This window comes from Panthera tigris, chromosome B4 (genome assembly GCF_018350195.1).
Source record: "Panthera tigris isolate Pti1 chromosome B4, P.tigris_Pti1_mat1.1, whole genome shotgun sequence".
Taxonomy (NCBI): domain Eukaryota; kingdom Metazoa; phylum Chordata; class Mammalia; order Carnivora; family Felidae; genus Panthera; species Panthera tigris.
Window position 1 is genome coordinate 17,114,614 of NC_056666.1, and position 18,853 is coordinate 17,133,466.

General features: G+C 40.4%; 1 protein-coding gene and 1 pseudogene across 6 annotated transcripts in view; both read right to left on the reverse strand.

Annotated features, from left to right (window-relative positions):
* Positions 1 to 18,853, reverse strand: part of NSUN6 (NOP2/Sun RNA methyltransferase 6) — a 63,404-nt gene that overhangs the window by 33,499 nt on the left and 11,052 nt on the right. For 5 of the 6 annotated variants that reach the window (XM_042991182.1, XM_042991181.1, XM_042991183.1 and 2 more), the window contains 2 exons: positions 8,158 to 8,267; positions 6,182 to 6,335 (listed from right to left, as the gene is read on the reverse strand). In XM_042991182.1, coding sequence (XP_042847116.1) covers positions 6,182 to 6,335; positions 8,158 to 8,267 — 264 coding nt within the window. Of the gene's footprint in view, positions 1 to 6,181; positions 6,336 to 8,157; positions 8,268 to 9,448; positions 9,590 to 18,853 lie in introns of those variants that run through there. The other variant, XM_042991184.1, reaches the window with a different exon arrangement.
* Positions 16,119 to 17,097, reverse strand: LOC107179562 (annotated as a pseudogene).

Sequence of the window (18,853 nt, forward strand, 5' to 3'; positions counted from 1 at the left end):
CTCGCTAGTGCCATCTAGATGCTACCTAGGGACCCCCAGCTACCAGTCTTCTCATTACCATACAGAAGACACTCATCGCTACGGAGATTCCAAAGACTTGGGGAGTTGTGTGCCAGGAACCCAAAGACCAAATTATTATTATGCCTCAGAAGGATAAGTTTATACTGCCCTTTGAAGTGAAATAATTGCTGTAGCTATTCATGGACTGCCATCGCAGTGAGATGACTATGATGTCCACTTAGTTCTAACATCCTTTGTCATACAGTAAATATGAACTCCTTTCTCCCCCTTCCCATCACTTTTATCCTCCCTCGATGTGTCTGCATCTCTACTTTTAATGAGAGTTAATTAATCAGTTCAGTCTTTGGTCCTTGCTCCAGCTGGGATCAAATCTAGCCACTTCCTGCCCAGTTGCTGTCCCTGACAAGAAAAAATACAAAGGAACCTTCTGAAAAGTCACAGCCTCACATTCAAAAGTCAGTCATTTGTTGGTATAACTGGTATACTGACCTTGATCAACACCTCAACCCCTGCCCAGAGTCCGAATCCATTATGGAACACCTTGAATGCCAAGACCCACCTGCTCACTCTTTTGTAATTTAAATGAATTTGTGACTCCCAGGACACTAGTCCTCTGAAAAATACTCAAAACATTAACATTTATAGGCCTGCCTTTCTAATCCAGTTCCCACCTAGCGTTTCAAGTTCTGCTATTTGGGTATCTCCTTCTGACCACCAGCACAAGTACGTTCGTCCATACAGTATTTAACTTAAAATACAACTTTTTTTGTTAGGTGTATCTCCATATAATAATGCAATGCACCAGATCTCATAGGAAAAACAGGCTGTTAGTAAATTAATCTACCTCTATGAAGTCTAAGACTCAACTCTGCTATAATTCAAGAAGCCAAAGGGTGCAAACTTACCAACCGAATAACAAAGTACTACTAGTTGACATAGTTCTAAAATTCCACAAGAAACATGGTGTATGCACAGTGTTCCTTGGTTATGGAAGCATGCTTTTCCTCACATAGGCAGAGAAAGAAATCCTAACAGCGTAACTGGATGCGGAGTTTAAAAGTTGAGTTTACAAAAGAGTTTTCTGAAAGATGGCTGCCTGCTACTCCCACCAAAAAACATTACTCAGAAAAGTCTGTCAGTGTAGTAGTTCTGAATAATATAAGAGAATGAAGAGTGGAAGAAGGTTCGAGATGGCAGAATAAAAAGATCCTGAGCTCCCCTCCCCCCACAGACACAACAAATGTGCAGCTGCATATGGCATAATTCATTCTGAAGGGGACTTAGAGATTGGATGAACAGAGCCCCCACAACAAGAGACAGCACCAAGATGGGTAGAAATGGCAGAGATACATTCCTGATAAGGAAAAAGCCACACCCCAGGAACAACATTCCATGGTCAGAAGGGACCTCAAAGGAATCTTATCTCCCTGAGGAGAGATCGAAGCTCCACATCAGGCAACCCAACCCTTGGATCCTGCATGGAGAGATGAGCTTCCAAAACAGCTGGCTTTAAAAACCAACAGGGAGTAGGTCCAGGAAAGTTACAGAACCACAGGGAAAGGAAAACCCACTCAAAAAAGCCTTCCACACAGACTCAACCCAGAAACCAGTACAAATGGTTTCAGATCAGATTAAAAAACCACATCAAAAAGAACAAAAAAGATCAGAGCCAGATCAAAAAGCACATGCACCATGGAAGTAGACCTACTTACTAATCTTGGAACAACTGCTGAAGGGGATGGAGGGGACTCGCCCTGGGGGGTAAGACACTGGGGGCAGCCCTGCTGATGCTGGGATGAAAGGCACCATTTTGAAATTTCCCTCTAGACCGCTAAAGCCACGGTGTGCATCCCACTGAGAACCCCATACGACCCCAGCCCTCAGCAGGGCCTTGCAGTCTACAGGGTGATAATTCCACCCACCAGCACACCTGCAGCCATCAGGGATGGGCCCCCAGCTAACCAGGCAAGGGAGGGAAGCCGACCTCACCCAAGAATGCACCTGGAGCTACTGAGGGGCTGCCCCAAGAGGAGGACACATATAGCCCATCCAGGGAACACCCCTGAAGCACCTGCGTCTGGTGGTCGGCACGAGGGAATCGCACTTCTGGGCCCTACAGGTCATTTCTTACAGAAGGCCACTCCTTTAAGACCAGGAGATGTAGATGAACTATGGAATACGTGGAAATAAACATAGAGTTAGGGATAACGGGGAGACAAAGAATATGTTTCAAACAAAAAAATAAAACAAAAGAAAAAAAAAACTAAACGGAGATAAACAATCTACCCAATAGAAAGTCCAAAGTAATGGCCATCAAACTGCTCATCAAACTCAGAAGAAAAATGGGTAAACACAGAGAGAATTTCAACAAAAATAAAATATAAGAAAGGTCCAATTAGAGGTGAGGAATAACAGAAATAAAAATACACTATAGGGAATAAACAGCAGATTACTGATATAGAAGAACAGAGCAGTGATCTGGAAAACAGGGTAGTAAAAGTTACCCAAACTGAACAAAAAAATGAAAAAATAATTACAAGTGTCAAGGATAGTTTAAGGGACCTGTAAGCCAACATCAGTGCACTAACATTCCCCTTCTTAGGGTCTCTAGAGGAAGAGAGAGCAAAAGGGGCAGAAAACTTATTTGAGAAATAGTAGATGAAAGTGTCCCTAATTTGGCAAAGGAAACAGACATCCAGGTCTAGGAAAAACAAAGAATCCAAAAAAAGATGAACCCAAAGATATCCCCACCAAGACACATTATAATTAAAAATGTCAAAAACTAAAAACATAAAGACAGAATCTTAAAAGCAACAAAATAAGAAAAAAAAAAAAGCATTAGTTACATATAAGGGAACCCACCCCCTACCCTGCACATCACGCTATCAATTTCTCAGCACAAATTTTGCAAGCCAGAAGGTAGTGAGTGCCACAATATTTTCAAAGTGCTTACAATCAAGAATACTCTACCCAGAAAGGGTATCATTTACAATTGATGGGGAGATAAGAGTTTATCAGAGAAGCAAAAGCTAAAGGAGATCATCACCACTAAATTAAATTTATAATATTAAAGGGACTTCTTTAAGCAAAAAGGAAAAGGCCATAATTAGAAATAAAAATATATGAAAGAAAAAAAATCTCATTGGTAAAGGTAAAGTAGTGGATCAACCATTTATAAAACTAGTCTGAAGGTGAAAAGACAAGAGTGTAAAATCACCTATACCTATAATAATTTAGCTAAAAAATACATAGGATAAAAAGATGTAAAATATGATGCCATAAACATAAAATGCTGCTGGGTGGGGGTGGGGAATGTAGTGATTTTGGAACGTGTTCATAATTAAGCAATCACCAACTTAAAATACACTGTTATATACATAGATTACGTATGAATCTCATGGTTACCACAAACTGAAAATCTAGAATGGGTACACACACAAAAAAGAGGAAGTAATCCAGGCATAATACTAAAATCATCAAGTCCCAAGAGAAGAACAAAGAATTACAAATACAATCAGAAAACAAGTAACAAAATGGCAATAAGTACCATATAAATGATCTAAGCAATGAGTGGGGGTGCCTGGGTAGCTCAGTCGGTTAAGCATCCTCTTGGTTTCAGTTCAGATCATGATCTCGCAGTTTCATGAGTTCTAGCCCCATGTCGGGCTCTGCGCTGACAGTGCTGGGGAGGCTACTTGAGATTCTCTCTCTCCCTCTCTCTCTGCCCCTCCCCCACTCGCACTCTCAAAATAAATAAACTAAAAAAATTTTTTTTCACAGAGCATGAGTGAATGGCTAAAAAACAAGACCCATCTATATGCTAACTACAAGAGATTCACTTCAGACCCAAGTCTGAATACAGACTGAAGGTAAAAGGCTACAAAAAAATATTCCATGCAAATGAAAACTAGAAGAAAGCTGGGGTAGCAACACTTATATGAAACAAAAAAGACTTTAAAACAAAAAGACTGTAACGAGACAAAGAAGTGCATTAAATAATCATAAAGAGAATCATTAATAACAGTAATAATAGGGGACTTTAACACCACACATACATCAATGGATAGATCATCCAGACAGAAAATAATCCGATAACAGCTGTTAAGAACACATCAAACCAGATCGACTTGATACATACAGGATATTTCATCCCCAAACAGCAGACTACACATTTTTCTCAAGTGTACATGTAACATTTTCCTAGATACACCACGTTAGGCCACAAAACAAATCTCAATAAATTTAACATTTAACAAGACTGAAATCACATCAAGCTTCTCTTCCTACACAGCAGTATGAAACTAGAAATCAGTTGCAAGAAACTAGAAATCAATCACAAGAAGAAAAGTGCCCACTGATAGATGAATGGATTAAGAAAATGTGGTATATATACATATACACACAGGAATATTAGTCACAAAAAAGAATGAAATCTTGCCGTTCATGACAACATGGATGGCCCTCAAGTGTACTATGCTAAGCGAAATAAGTCAGATAAAGACAAATACTGTTATGATTTCACTGTGGGATCTAAAAAACAAATGAACAAACGAAACAAAATAGAAACAGAATCATAGATACAGAGAACTGATGGGTACGACAGGCAAGGGGGTGACAGTAATGAATAAAATAGGTGAAAAGGATTAATTTTCCAGTTATAAATCAGTTACCAGGATTAAGTTATGGGGGTTAAATAAGTTACAAATAAGATTAAATAAGTTATCAAAAGTGGTGCCTGGGTAGCCCAGTTGGTTAAGGGTCTGACCTCGGCTCAGGTCATTATCTCATGGTTTGTGGGTTCCAGCCCCATGTCGGGCTCTGAGCTGACAGCTCAGAGCCTGGAACCTGCTTCGGGTTCTGTGTCTCCTGATCTCTCTCTCTCTGCCCCTCCCTCGCTTGTAGTCACTCACTCACTCTCTCTCAAAAATAAATAAATAAACCTGAAGGAAAATTTAAAAATAAAATAGTTATCAATAAAACATGGGGATGTAAGGTATGCCATAGGAAAGATAGTAATATTGTTACAACTTTGCGTGACCACAGATGGTAACACCTTATTGTGGTGACCATTTTCTAATGCATATAAATACCGAATCACTGTGCTGTATACCTGAAATGCAATATTGTATGTCAATTATTCTTCAGGAAAAAAAAAAAATGAAGCCAGTCACACACACACACACACACACACACACACACACACAAAGAGGATGAGGTGTGTACTACTAACAACAGAACTGAAGGAGGCAGTCAAAGCATTGATTCCCTATTTGAGACCCAAAGAAAAACACAACATACATATGCTTTATCTTCATATTCATAAGCCGTCTAAGAATAAAATATTTGCTCTTGGCCATTTGGAAAGCGCCTGCTTTCCAGAGTTAGCTAATCCAATAATCTGTTACTTCTGAAGAAGTAATTTCAATCATAAACCCAAATCACTGCAACATGAAAACTGTTCCAGGGATCAGGGACATGGTCCAGTTCTCCGCGGATAAACGCACAGCTTTCAGTACCTCTACATCAGCTGTCAGCGGTGGGGTAATGGAGCTGTCCACGGGACTCCTTAAACAGTTTAGGCCGAAACGTGAAGCAAAAGCAGACTCTGGACTGCCCACAGATTTGATGTGTTTACAGCCAGGAGCAACCTGAGATGATTTAACAATAACTGTATCTTAATTTGGTTTGAGTAAATCCAAACACTAATCCTTGACCACAAGTAGCCATGTGGCTTTCTGGTAAAAATTGAATATAAATTTTTTGCTTTTTAATTTTTATTAAAATCATAAGCTTTTCTTTCACAAAGTCAGATTGTTTAAAAAGCTCTGGATAGGTCACAATTTATCCTTTTTCAAGATGAGTACTGTTCCCCAAAGATGCAACAATTTTTAAATCAATAAAATTCACAAGGAAAACTGAAACTGACAACTACAGTGTGACTATGTGCTTACTCGGGGCCCTTTAATCTAAGCACCTACTCTTTCACCTAAAAGCAATTTTTCAAAAAACATGGAAATACTCACTCAACGATTATTTTCCAGTTGAATTTATACCAACAAAATTTTATAATGCAACTAGATCTATTTTTGACATTGTTTTTATTTTCCTTGAATCACCAGAAAGGATGTACATTTCCCCCAAACAAACCTTGACGACATACTTCAGTTCGGGTAGCCCACTGAAGATTTCTTTGCGGCTTAGCTCAGAAATCCCATTGCCAAGGAATACTTTCGTTCCATCAAATTCTTTGGCTCCTTTCTTACATTTGCCTTTAATATCAGAGTATACAGAAATAACATCTCCAGCTTTCATAACTAAGAAAGAAGAAAACCAGATGATACTAATTAAACTCTGTTTTGGTAGGAGAATAGTGAACATTCTTTAAGCTGGACTGGGGACATGAAAGGGCATCACGAGTGGGTATGGAGGTCTAAACTGGCTCATTATCTCAAAATAACCCCTTACAGAAAATACTGCTTTTTGCTTTTAAATGTTCTGTAACAGTAAATCTAACTGAAGACTTTTTTCTAGGAAAACACAAGTCTTCAAAACATTCTATCTGAATTGGAAGAATTTAGCTAAGCAGAAAAGGAAGGTATCTCCTACTTAAATTATTTTCTCCAAACCTAACATTTCCTAAAAAATTTCATTTAAATTTTGGTATCTTTGGCTCAATCCTCAAAGTTCTAAGGTTCCTTTAAAAAGATCCCAGGGCACCTGTTGAGGGCCTGACTCTTGATTTCGTCTCAGGTCACAATCTCACGGTTCATGAGTTTTAGCCCCACGTTGGGCTATGTGCCGACAGAGTGGAGCCTACTTGGGATCCTCCCTCCCTCCCTCTCTCTCTCCCTCCCTCTCTCCCTCCCTCTCTCTCTCTCTCTTTCTCTTCCCCTCACCCCACATCCTCATTCCTCTCCCTCCGTTTTCACTTTTTTTTTTTTAAACGATTCCTCAAAAAAGTATACTAAAATCCCTTAAAGAAATTTTTCTAAATCCCACAACCCTGTTATTTCTTTGCAGGTTTCCTATTATAGCAGTTACAGCAGGGATGTAAATGATAAGCACAAACATTCATTCATATATATGTGTGTGTGTGCATGTGTGTATATATATGTATGTGTGCACATATACATGCCCATACATATACATGTGTATATACTCACAACACCTTGAAACTACAGAGTACAGAATTTATCTCTATGGTTAAGTCTAATTTTTATAGTCATTTCATTAATTTCAGTAACACATCCTGATGACTTTCAAAATGGGAAATTGCATTCCACTTTTTCTTAGACCTAGCCTGCCACAAATTTGTCTAGCCCATTAACTTGACCACAGTAGTGAGTAGCAGATCAGCCAGAGCTAGAACTGTCCACACAGATCAGGGGTCAGTGAACTTTTTCTGTAAAGGGTGGTAAGCAGTTGAGGCTTTGTGAGCCACATCAAGTCTATTGGCATATTCTGTGTTTTAAAACAATCTTTTAAAAATGGAAAAACCATTTTCAGTTGTGAGCCACGCAAAAGCAGACACGGGCCAGACTTGGCCAGTGGGCAGTGGTTTAGCATACACTAATGTAGGTCAAGTTATTTATTTCACAGACAAGATAACTGAAGCCCACAGACTGAATAACTCACCAAGAGATCAAAACCCCGTCTCTTGATTTCAAGCCCAATAAATTAGGACTGAACCACAGTGACTAACTTACTAAGCATAATGTAACAGGTCATCAACTGAGTGAGTAAATTAAGAATATTGACTTTTACTCCAATGTTAAAATTCCAGGTACTGAAGGTTACCCACACAGTGACAACGGAAGTCTGAGGGCAATGGACTTAAGAATACAAAATAAAATCTCACTGACATCTTACACTCTATTAATCAGTAACAGTCCTCTGAAGATCATCTCACATACCCTTATAAGGAAAGGAAAAAACTGGCAGACCTTACATGGATGCCAAATTTGTTAGACCGTATCAGATAAACCTCTCGCTGGCTATCCCGAACGTAAAACTTGGAAGATATCCGATAAACTTGAAATGCATCTGAGTGATAGTTAAATAAAGTTTCCATTTGATCATGTACACGGATTTTAAAGAATCTTTTATTTTACAGAGACGCTTAAACATGATACTTACATTTCGAAGCTGACACAATTCCGGGAACGTAGACGTGGGCCCCTCTTAACACTGCATTGCCACACTGTGCTCCAACAACTGCTTCACACTGCTGTTTTCTTATATTCCTCCTAGGGATGTAAGATGAGCAATTGAACAGAGTAATACACCCCCAACCAAACTTTTTAATGTCTCAATCTAAACCCTTAAAACCTCTTTAGTCTTGACTGTCCTAAGATAATCCCACTAATGGATAACTAAGAAAAAGCAAGCTAAAAAAAAAGCTGAATAGAGAAAGTAGTTTAGAGAGTGGGGTGGGACACACTTGAGAAAAGAAAAAATAGAAAGATGTCCATCTGGTGGAAGGCAATAAAGTGGCACCAAAAACTGCTTACTCATTTAATGAGCAGTGCTGTTTTCATAACAGCATTAGGAGGGAAGAAAAATAAAGTCCCTGTCTTCAAAGACTAAAAAAGACCCTAAACAGACAATAAAACATTTCTAAAATGGTATACTGCTGCATGGTAAACCATTTGTATTTTAAAACAAAGATGTCTTTTAGTCTTCCTTTACTGTCCAACTTTTTTGAGTGTTTTCCAATTTCTCACTTCCCATGCACTCCTTAGACAACTAACACCTGGGGGTCACTTCTAACACACAGAAAAGACTTTTCCAAAAGTCAGGGGGTGCCTAGGTGATCAGCCCCAAATAAAAATCGTAAGCACTGAGTCTCTGATGAGCGACCCTGGTTGGCGACATCTCACAGGTGTTGTCCAAACTCCTTGCAGCATAACTGTGTGTGTCCTATCTTCCTTCGGTAATCTCCCGATGGTCAAATCTCACTAAGCTTCTCGGCTTTATTCCACTCCTGTCTTACATTCTCACTGTTCATTTTCGATCTACGTCTTAAAGAGGTCTAGTCCCCACATTCCAAAACATACTGCATTTCTTCTCACCTTGCATTCTACCCCTTGGCAATCTCAGTATTTCAATAATCACTTACAAAAATGACCTGTGTACTCATATGTTCGGCCTTTCTAGACCCTGGACTGGTAATTCTCATCACCTGCAGGTAACTGTATATAGGTGTCCCCTAGTCACTTCAAGCTCATCAAGTCCTAAACAATGTTACTTTTCTCTGATCCACTCCTTCATCCTTAGCACATCCCAAATCTTCCAATCCTTCTGTTGCCAATCTTGAACAAAGTGTCATCTGCCTCAATAACCAAACCGGAAGTCTCAACATTATTTTAAATCCCTTTTTTCCTAAACCTCCTTACTCGACATATATTGCGTTACCAAATCATGCCACCTCTAATTCTCCGACAGGTCTTCTGGACCCATCCTCCGACACTGGACCTGTATCAGCTCTTGACTTAATTTCTGAAATAGCTTTTTGGCTTTTTCACCCTCGACCATTGTCAGATCTTCTTTATGTCTTTGGCATTCTGCAGTTTCATTCTGAAGTAGACATGGAATTATTTTTATTTTTGGCTTCAGACTCATTGTACTTCTTACATGTCTTTCATAAATCCTGGAAAATTCTTAGCATTACACTTTTGAATATTGTCTTTCCCCCATTATTTCTATTCTTTTTTTTAACATTCATTTGAGAGACAAAGAGAGACAGAGCACAAGCAGGGGAGGGGCAGAGAGAGAGGGAGATGCAGAATCTGAAGCAGGCTCCAGGCTCTCAGCTGTCAACACAGAGCCTGATGCGGGGTTCAAACTCACGGACTGCGAGATCATGCCCTGAGCCAAAGTTGGATGCATAACCAGCCACCCAGGAGCCCCAAATCTATTTTTTTAATATTTATTTATTTTTGAGAGGGGGGGGGGGAGAGAGGGAGAGAGGGAGAGAGGGAGAGAGGGAGAGAGGGAGAGAGACAGCGTGAGCAGGGGAAGGGCAGAAAGAGAGGGAGACACAGAACCCTGAAGCAGGCTCCAGGCTCTGAGCTGTCAGCACAGAGCCCCACATGAGGCTTTAACCTGTGAACAGTGAGATCATGACCTGAGCCGAAGTCAGATGCCCAACCAACTGAGCCACCCAGACACCCCGAAGAACTCTGATTTTAAAGTTGCTACCAGAGGGGCGTCTGGGTGGCTCAGTCGGTTAAGCATCCAACTTTGGCTCAGGTCATGATCTCGCAGTTTGTGAGTTTGAGCCCTGTGTCGGGCTCTGTGCTGACAGCTCAGAGCCTGGAGCTTGCTTCAGATTCTGTGTCTGCCCCTCCCATGCTCATGCTCGCTCTCTTTCTCTCAATAATAAATAAACATTAAAAAAAATTTTTTTAAGTTTCTACCAGAGAGCTCTACTCTGCTAAAGTTCAGGGGGAAATAGGATCCTTCGATTTGCTGTATATGCTGTTCTCACTTATGGAGGTTTGAATCTTAGTATATAGCATTCAACCATGAGAAATGTGTGTGGCCAGCATTGAATGTGTGTCACTCAAGAGTGGTTTTGCCTGGCTTTTGCCAAGCACCTCATGAACTGGCTTGGGATCAAATTTTTATGTTAATTTCCCAGACTGCAGGTTTCAAGACCACTTGGGTAGTATGAATTTGAATTCCAAACCTTTATGAGGTATGAACCATAGTTCCACATTCTCAGATTTGTCTTCTTCAACCCAGATCCTAAGACAAGAGAGATCAACTCCTGATTATTGCCTTGCACTGACTGCTGGATACTTCTCAGCTCCTGGGGTTAATAGCCTCTTATTAAAATAAAAGGCCCTAGGGGAGCCTGGGTGGCTCGGTCAGCTGAGCATCTGACTCTTGATTTTGTCTCAAGATCCCAAGGTCATGGGATCAAGCCCCATGTGGGGCTCTGTGCCAGGTGTGGAGCCTGCTTAAGATTCCCTCTTTCCCTCTCCCCTGCTCATGCTCTAACACACACACACACACACCAACAAAAGAAAAAGGCCCTAGATTTAGGAGACCAACTAACTACCTCCCCTCCCACATCCCCCAACCCTAAATATGAGCCCACACGCTTTGTTTTCAGTTACTCTTCATTCTAATCCCTGAATATCTCACTCACATTCTCAACCACCCAGGTGTGCATCTTCTGGCCTATTTTTTATTTAGTATTCCTAGGTTGTGTGTAGCAGAAACATTTTCAGGTTATCTAGGTCACCATATCGTTGGAAATACAACACTCTGAAATGGTTTGTTTACAGTCTTATAATTCATCTGCTTTCAAAAAGTTTTTCAAACTTTTTGGACTGTAACCCAATGTTACAAATGCACTTATTATCACAACCCAGTACACATATGTAGGTGCGTGTGTATCTATCAAATGTTTCATGAAACATCTTCACTGTGTGCAATGCACTAGGATACGTTACAAAATAATATCCCATTTCTTTTATAAAATAATAAAAAGACATTATATTGATTTTACAACCTACCAATGGATCGTGATCTGCACGCAGTTTGAAAAACAACTTTATGCACCACTAATATTCTTTAGCTCCTATGTTCTGCGCAAAAAAAACCCAAAAACAACAACAAAAAAAACCTAAATATTCCTTAGTTGAAAAAATCTTTTTACATTTGACAGCCAGCCTCCGCTAACTTCCTCAACCTCATCTTTCACCAACCTCTCTGCAAAAGCAACTGAGTAGACAAACCTGATCACTTTTGTCATGAGCCACCTTACATTTTCACACCCCCATACTTCTCTCCACCTTGCATACCCTTCCCCCATCTTACCTCATCAGCCTACTGCCTGCTCACTTTCAAGGCTCCAATGAAATAACATCCACTTGCAGAAAATCTTTACCAATTTTCTTTTACTCAAGACATTCCTATTCTGTGCTCTGATGGCACTTCATGTACACCTTCACTGTTAACGGTCTGACTCACACCAAAGTTTTCTGTTTTTAAATGAAACAACTAAGTTTCATTCATCTTTGTAAAACCCTTGGGTCCTCCACATAGCACCAATTCAAAAAATGTCTTGTGGCATGGAAACTTGTAGTGTGAATCAGAGTATTTTATGGGGATAACCATTTCATGGAGAGGACAGAAGACTATGGAAAAAAGAATGAAATCCTGCCATTTGCAACGACATGGATGGAGCCAGAGTGTATTACGCTAAACAAAATAAGTTCAACCAGAGAAAGACAAATACCATATGATTTCACTCACATGTGGAATTTAAGAAACCAAACAGATGAACACAGGGGAAGGAAAGAAAAAAAAGAGAGAGAGGGAAGCAAACCTTAGGACAGTCTTAACTATAAAGGAGAAACTGAGGACTGCTGGAGGAGAGGACAGTGGGGGATGGGCTAAACGGATGATGGGTATTAAGGAGGACACTTGTGATGAGCACTGGGTGTAATACACAAGTGATGAATTACTAAATTCTACTCCAGAAACCACTATCATATTATATGTTAACTAGAATTTAAATTAAAACTTGAAACAAAGAAAAAAATAGAGTTAACATAGCAAGCCTGAATAGCTAGCCTTTCTTGGGAAGGCATGGCTATAAGGTTGGTCCTTGGCTGGCATCTGGGAACTTAGATTTCAGGCGGGTACTCACGGTTACCTGACAAGAATAGCTCACTATGCTTAAATTGTCTGTATAAATAATAAGGTTGATGGCCAACACTGACTTTCCTTCTGGGGGACCAGAATTTCCTTCTGGGCATGTACCAGGCAGGGAGTACCTACATGACCACCCCCGAATAAGAATCCGGGTCACTGAGCCTCTCATAAATTTCTCTGGCTGGCAACATCTCATGTTGTCAAACCTGTTGCTGAGGGAACTGTTTCCTGTGTGACTCCACTGGAAGAGAATTCTGTAAAGCTTTCAACTGGTTTACCCTGTACTTTTTCCCACGTGCCCCCTCCTTTCACTGATTCTGCTTCAGATGACTTCACTGCAATAAATCATAGTCACAAATAATGCTGAATCCTAGGAGTCATCCTAGAGAGTCATCAAACCAGGGAGTGGTCTTAGAGATCCCTCAACACTAGGACTAATTGTACAAAAACAAGTATCGAAGTGTAATTCAGCTTTCCTGAAGGGGAGAGTTGTAGGCAGGAAAGATAAAAGGACATGTCAAAGTTGATGCAGGGCCATAAAACCTGCCAAAAGCTTGACTTTTTATTGCAATGTTTACAAATAAAGGAGTAAATCAACACCATTGAAGTGGATTTTCTGATACCACAGTCATACAAATAAAAGGGAAAATAGAATGAAGGTACTCTGATTAAGAAAAAAATATTAATTAAAAATGAGGGGTCTATGAACTAAAAACTGAGATTATGAGAATGTCCCACTAAAACATAAATGAAAACATAAACTTATTTATTTGGCATTTTTTAACTGCACATATTAGCAACTCTACACCAAACAGGAGATAATGAATATAATTTTAAGATGTTACATATTACTGCATTCCAACAAATATTTTTCAGCAGGGTTGCCATCTGTTTTAATCATACATGTTTGTGCAATTGCTGGAGTATTCTATTGCATTTACCATATTATTTCATATACATAAATAGTAATTGAAATATTAAAGTGCTGATACTAGCAAGATAAGAAAGATAGAAATCACGCAGGCTGAGAGAGGCAAATCTGGCCTCCTTTGGATCTCCAGAGATTTATGCTACTGGATTAGTTATTCAGGTGTGAAGGAAAGAAAAAATTTTCTCAACTGCTAAAAATATTTTGTTGAGATTTTTGTCAAAAAGGGAGGTACACTATTAAAAACAAATGGAGAGGTTCTTAAAAATTATGAACTGAATATTAACCTAAAAAATTCTACTAATCTAAATGCAGTCTTTAGAAAATGCTGTTTGGGATACCATGTTAAAACACTTTTTTAAAAATAAGTTTATTTATTTATTTTGAAAAAGAGAGAGCGAGAGAGAGAAGAAGGGGCAGAGAGAGGGGGAGACAGAGAATCCCAAGCAAGCTCCCTGCTGTCAGTGCAGAGCCCTATGTGGGGCTTGATCCCAGAAACCGTGAGATCCTGACGTGAGCCGCAATCAAGAGTTGGACGCTCAACCAACCGAGCCACCCAGGTGCCCCTAAAAACACTCTTATATCAAGTGAAGGCCAGCATTCAATTTTCTTCTAGGTTTTTCACTGAAGTTGACATGGATACCATCAAATGCAGCATCACAACCTTATGTTCAATTTCATTATGTTGCGAATGATAAGATCTTCCCAACATTAAAATATACTTCATCAGTATTAAGTATCATGTTAAGTATCCTGTTAAGTAACCTGAGGGAAACTGAATTTATGGTGAGAAATTACTTTTAAAATTGCTCACTATCTACAAATAAAGTTTAACCTCTATGTTTTGATTTTTTAATTTTAAATGCTTATTTTTGAGAGAGAGAGAGAGCACATGCACACAAGCAGAGGAGGGGCAGCGAGAGAGGACAGAGGATCTGAAGCAGGCTCTGTGTCGACAGCAGAGCCCAATGTGGGGCTCGAATCCATGGACCGCAGGATCACGAGCTGAGCCAAAGTCTGACGCTTAACCGACTGAGCCACCCAGGCGCCCCTGTTTTGGTATTTTCAGTAACTGTATGATATTGAGCATCTTGTACAAGAGTAGGAAAAGAGTAAGTGTGTGTATTTCTGTTTCTGAAGTCTGCAGAAATGGAGAAAAAAAAATCAATCCGAGAAGGACATGCCGCTTATAATAAAACTAAGGAACAGCTAGCTACATTCCCAATGAGGAGGAATAACTGCATGACAAAGAGAAATGTGGATCAAACCTAGTTCCTCAACAGGGTATGAAAAGGAAAGGCACCTGGAGGCCTAATCAAGTATTTACTACTCAGAACCAGGACAGGGGGGTCCAGGTGGAGAAAAGACGATCTGAGAAGGTCTTGTCAGTACCCCATTCACAGCATATCAAGCTGAAAGAGGAACAGGACTGTCAACACTGGCAAGCAGGTGTCTGTGTTTCCCTGAGAAATCTGGATAAACTGCCTGGAAGAAGCTAAGGGAAGGGGAAGAGCAACCAAGAGCAGTGCTCCTCGCCAGAGTTAACGAGGCAGAAACACAATTTAAAGCCCCGTACAAAAAAAGCTGTGAGCTAGAAGTCTTCACAGAGAGCCTCAGCCTGTATCGGCTCCACTCACCAGGACTAGAAATTTGCTGCTAGGGAAAACTTGGTGAAAGCATTTCCAGAAAACACATCTGTTTAGTCGTCTAGGGACACATTTTACCCCATTGTATAACATTTTTATGCGATCTGAAGAGAAACCAGAGTATTCTATAACATTTTTGAGCAAACTACAAAGGAGATGAAGCTACGTGAATGTAACTGTTTCTACTCAATGAATAATAAACAGAAAAGATTCATTCGACATGGGACCTATACATAGGTAGTAGCCAAAACAATATTACAACACCAAAACACAAACAAAAACCCAAGGAAAAGAATGCCAAATATGTCTTTGTACTTTTAAAAATAAGTAAAAGGAAAAATTCAAAAATGGTATATAAGAAAAACAAGATAAAAAACAGAAAATAGTGGGGCACTTGGGTGGCTTAGTCAGTTAAGTGTCCAACTCTCGATTTTGGCTCAGATCATGATCTCATGGTTCGTGAGTTCGAGCCCTGCGTCGGGCTCTGTGCTGATAGCATGGAGCCTGCTTGGGATCCTCTGTCTCCCTGTCTGTGCCCCTCCCCTGCTCATGCACTAGCACTCTCAAAATAAATACTTTCAATCCGTTAACGCAATGTTCTTAACTTCTGTTGTGTAACCGAGATAAGAGAGGGTTTCAAAAAAAACAGAAAATAGCGAACTGGGAAATAAAATGATAATAAAGCCTCTGAAATAAGAACACAACAGGCTTCAGATGGCTATTTTTAGAAAGGCCTGCTTGCAAGGTCCGCCCTTGGCTGGCATCTGGAAAAGACTGTGAGAAACAGTTCCCAACACTGACTTAAAACCTTCCCTACTAAGAGTGGATTATTGTTCCTAAACTGTTTGTTTTTGTTGTTGAAAAAATTTATATTTAGATTTAGCCAGCTGGACTCAGTTTAGATGATCCCAATTTTGTTGGCAACATCCAAAGCATCATAGTCAGGAGCCAATCGAACATATGCTTTCTTTTCTCCATTGGGCCTGATCAGAGTGTTGACCTTGGCAATGTCAATGTCATAGAGCTTCTTTACAGCCTGTTTGATCTGCTGCTTGTTGGTCTTGACATCCACAATAAACACAAGAGTGTTGTTGTCTTCTATTTTCTTCATGGCTGACTTGGCAGTTAGGGGAAACTTGATGATGGCATAGCGGTCAAGCTTGTTCCTCCTGGGGGCGCTCTTTCGAGGATATTTGGGCTGCCTTCAGAGATGTGGTGTCTTGGGCCGTCGGAATGTGAGTGACGTGCGGATCTTCTTTTTTTTTTTTTATGACTGTGGACGCCTTTCAGCACTGCTTTCTTCGCCTTCAAAGCCTTTCCTTTGGCTTCGGCTTTGGGAGGAGCAGGGGCTTCCTTCTTCACCTTCGGCTCCATCTTCGTGATAGGGCATTCCTAAACTGTTTGTATAAGCAATGTGCTTTATTCTGAACACCTGTTTTCCTTTTGGGAGCCTGAAATTTTGGTACATGCTGGGCAGAGGGTGATCACATGACCAGCGCCCAATAAAAACCTTGGCCACTGGGTCTAGTCTCTAATGAGCTGCCCTCCTGGGCAACTATTTTACTCGTGTCACAATTTGTTGCTAGAGGAATTAAGCATGTTCTAATAAGTCCATCGGGGAGAAGACTCTTGGAAGCTTGTGCCTGACTTCTTCCAGACTTTGCCCCATGCACCTTTCCCTTCTAGATTTGCTTTTGTATCCTTTTGTGTAATCAGTCTTCCCCAGGAGCACTACAACATGCTGAGTCCTGACTCATTCTTGTCAATCACAGCACCTGAGGGTTGGTTGTCTTGGGGTGCCCCAACACAGGAATATCTGCACTGGAGATCCAACCTACAGAGTCCTAGGGTCCTTATAATAGAGAATACAGAAAAGTACACAGAACTACTGGTGGACTTGTAACTAAAAAGTTATACTGTTTGATTAAAGAGCAAGAGAGAATAGTGAAAATCAAGCTATATCCTAGCCCAGTTTCTAAAGTTCAATGATGAATTCATAGATCTCCAAGTAAAAACTACTCTTGTGGGGGGCTGGGAGAGAGGATGTTTTTTTGGCCTCTGAATTTTTTTTTTTAATGTTTATTTTTGAGAGAGAGACAGAGTGTGAACAGGGGAGGGGCAGAGAGAGAGGGAGACACAGAATCTGAAGCAGGCTCCAGGCTCCCAGCTGTCAGCACAGACCCAATGTACGGCTCAAACCCACAAAGCTCAAGATCATGACCAGAGCTGAAGTCAGAGGCTTATCCGACTGAGCCACCCAGGCGCCCCCGGCCTCTGATTTCTTCACAGCAACACTTGACGCCCTGACGCTGTAAAAGCAATGTCTACAAAGTGTTAAGGGAAATAACACGGGACCTGAAACCACTATCAGTCAACCTATTGTTTAAATATAAAGGCAACAGGCAATTCTCAAGCAAGAAAGTAAATACTTTGGAGAGGAGAATACGGATTTTGGAGACGGGAAGCAGGGGCTGCAGACCGGATAAAGGACTATACTCGCTAACCAAGAGAGCAATCAAGACAAAGAACTCAGAAATGAACTATTAGAATTAAAAGTAAGCACTGCATCCATTTGAATTGTGCTTCCAGAATAACAATGTTATAAACCTCTACAATGCTAAAGAACACAGTAAATAAAAACTGGCTGGTGGAGGTTTTAGGGGATAAAATTTAAGAACTTCCTCATTTTTCATAGTGGAAACTCATAAGGTAATAATAGTGATAATGAATTTTAAAAACAAGAAAGAATGGATTTGCTCCTTTTAGAAGTGAAAGGGAGGTATGTGAATCTATTCTCCTAAATGACTTTTGAATACTTTCCTGTTGTAACTCATCATTTGTGTTTTTTAGTTCACAAATGTTCTGATGAGTAGCCTAGATCACTACAAGGAACAGGATGAAAGGGTTGCTAAATTCAGAAAATAATTAAATTATCTACACATTTTAAAAGAGCTAGCATAGCCAGTATTAGCAAGAATAAAAGATCTGAGGGGCACCTGGGTGGCTCAGTCGACTGAGTGTCCAACTTCGACTCAGGGCATGATCTCGTGGTTCGTGGGTTCAAGCCCTGCATCGGGCTGTCAGTGTGGAGCCTGGAGCCTGCTTTGAATTCTGTGTTTCCCTCTCTTTGCCCCTCCCCTGCTCACATCCTGTCTCTCTCTTGCTCTCTCTCAAAAATAAAGAAACATTAAAAGAGAGAAAAAGAATGAAGATCTAAGAATCTCTCATATATTGCTAGAAACATTAACTGGTAAAACTTATTTTTTTTATTTTTTAATGTTGATTTTTGAGAGAGTGAAAGAGCGAGCGAGAGGGCGCGCACGCATGAGCGCACAAGTGGGGGAGGGGCAAGAGAGAGGGAGACACAGAATCCAAGTAGGTTCCAGGTTCTGAGCTGTCAGCCCACAGCTCAACTCGGGGCTGGAACTCACCAACCATGAGATGAGATCATGACCTGAGCTGAAATCGGACACTTAACCAACTGAGCCGCCCAGGTGCTCCTGACTGGTAAAACGTTTTAGAAGGCAATAGGTCTCAAACTAAAATATGCACAGACCAACGAACCAGTGATTCCATGGGGTACCAATTT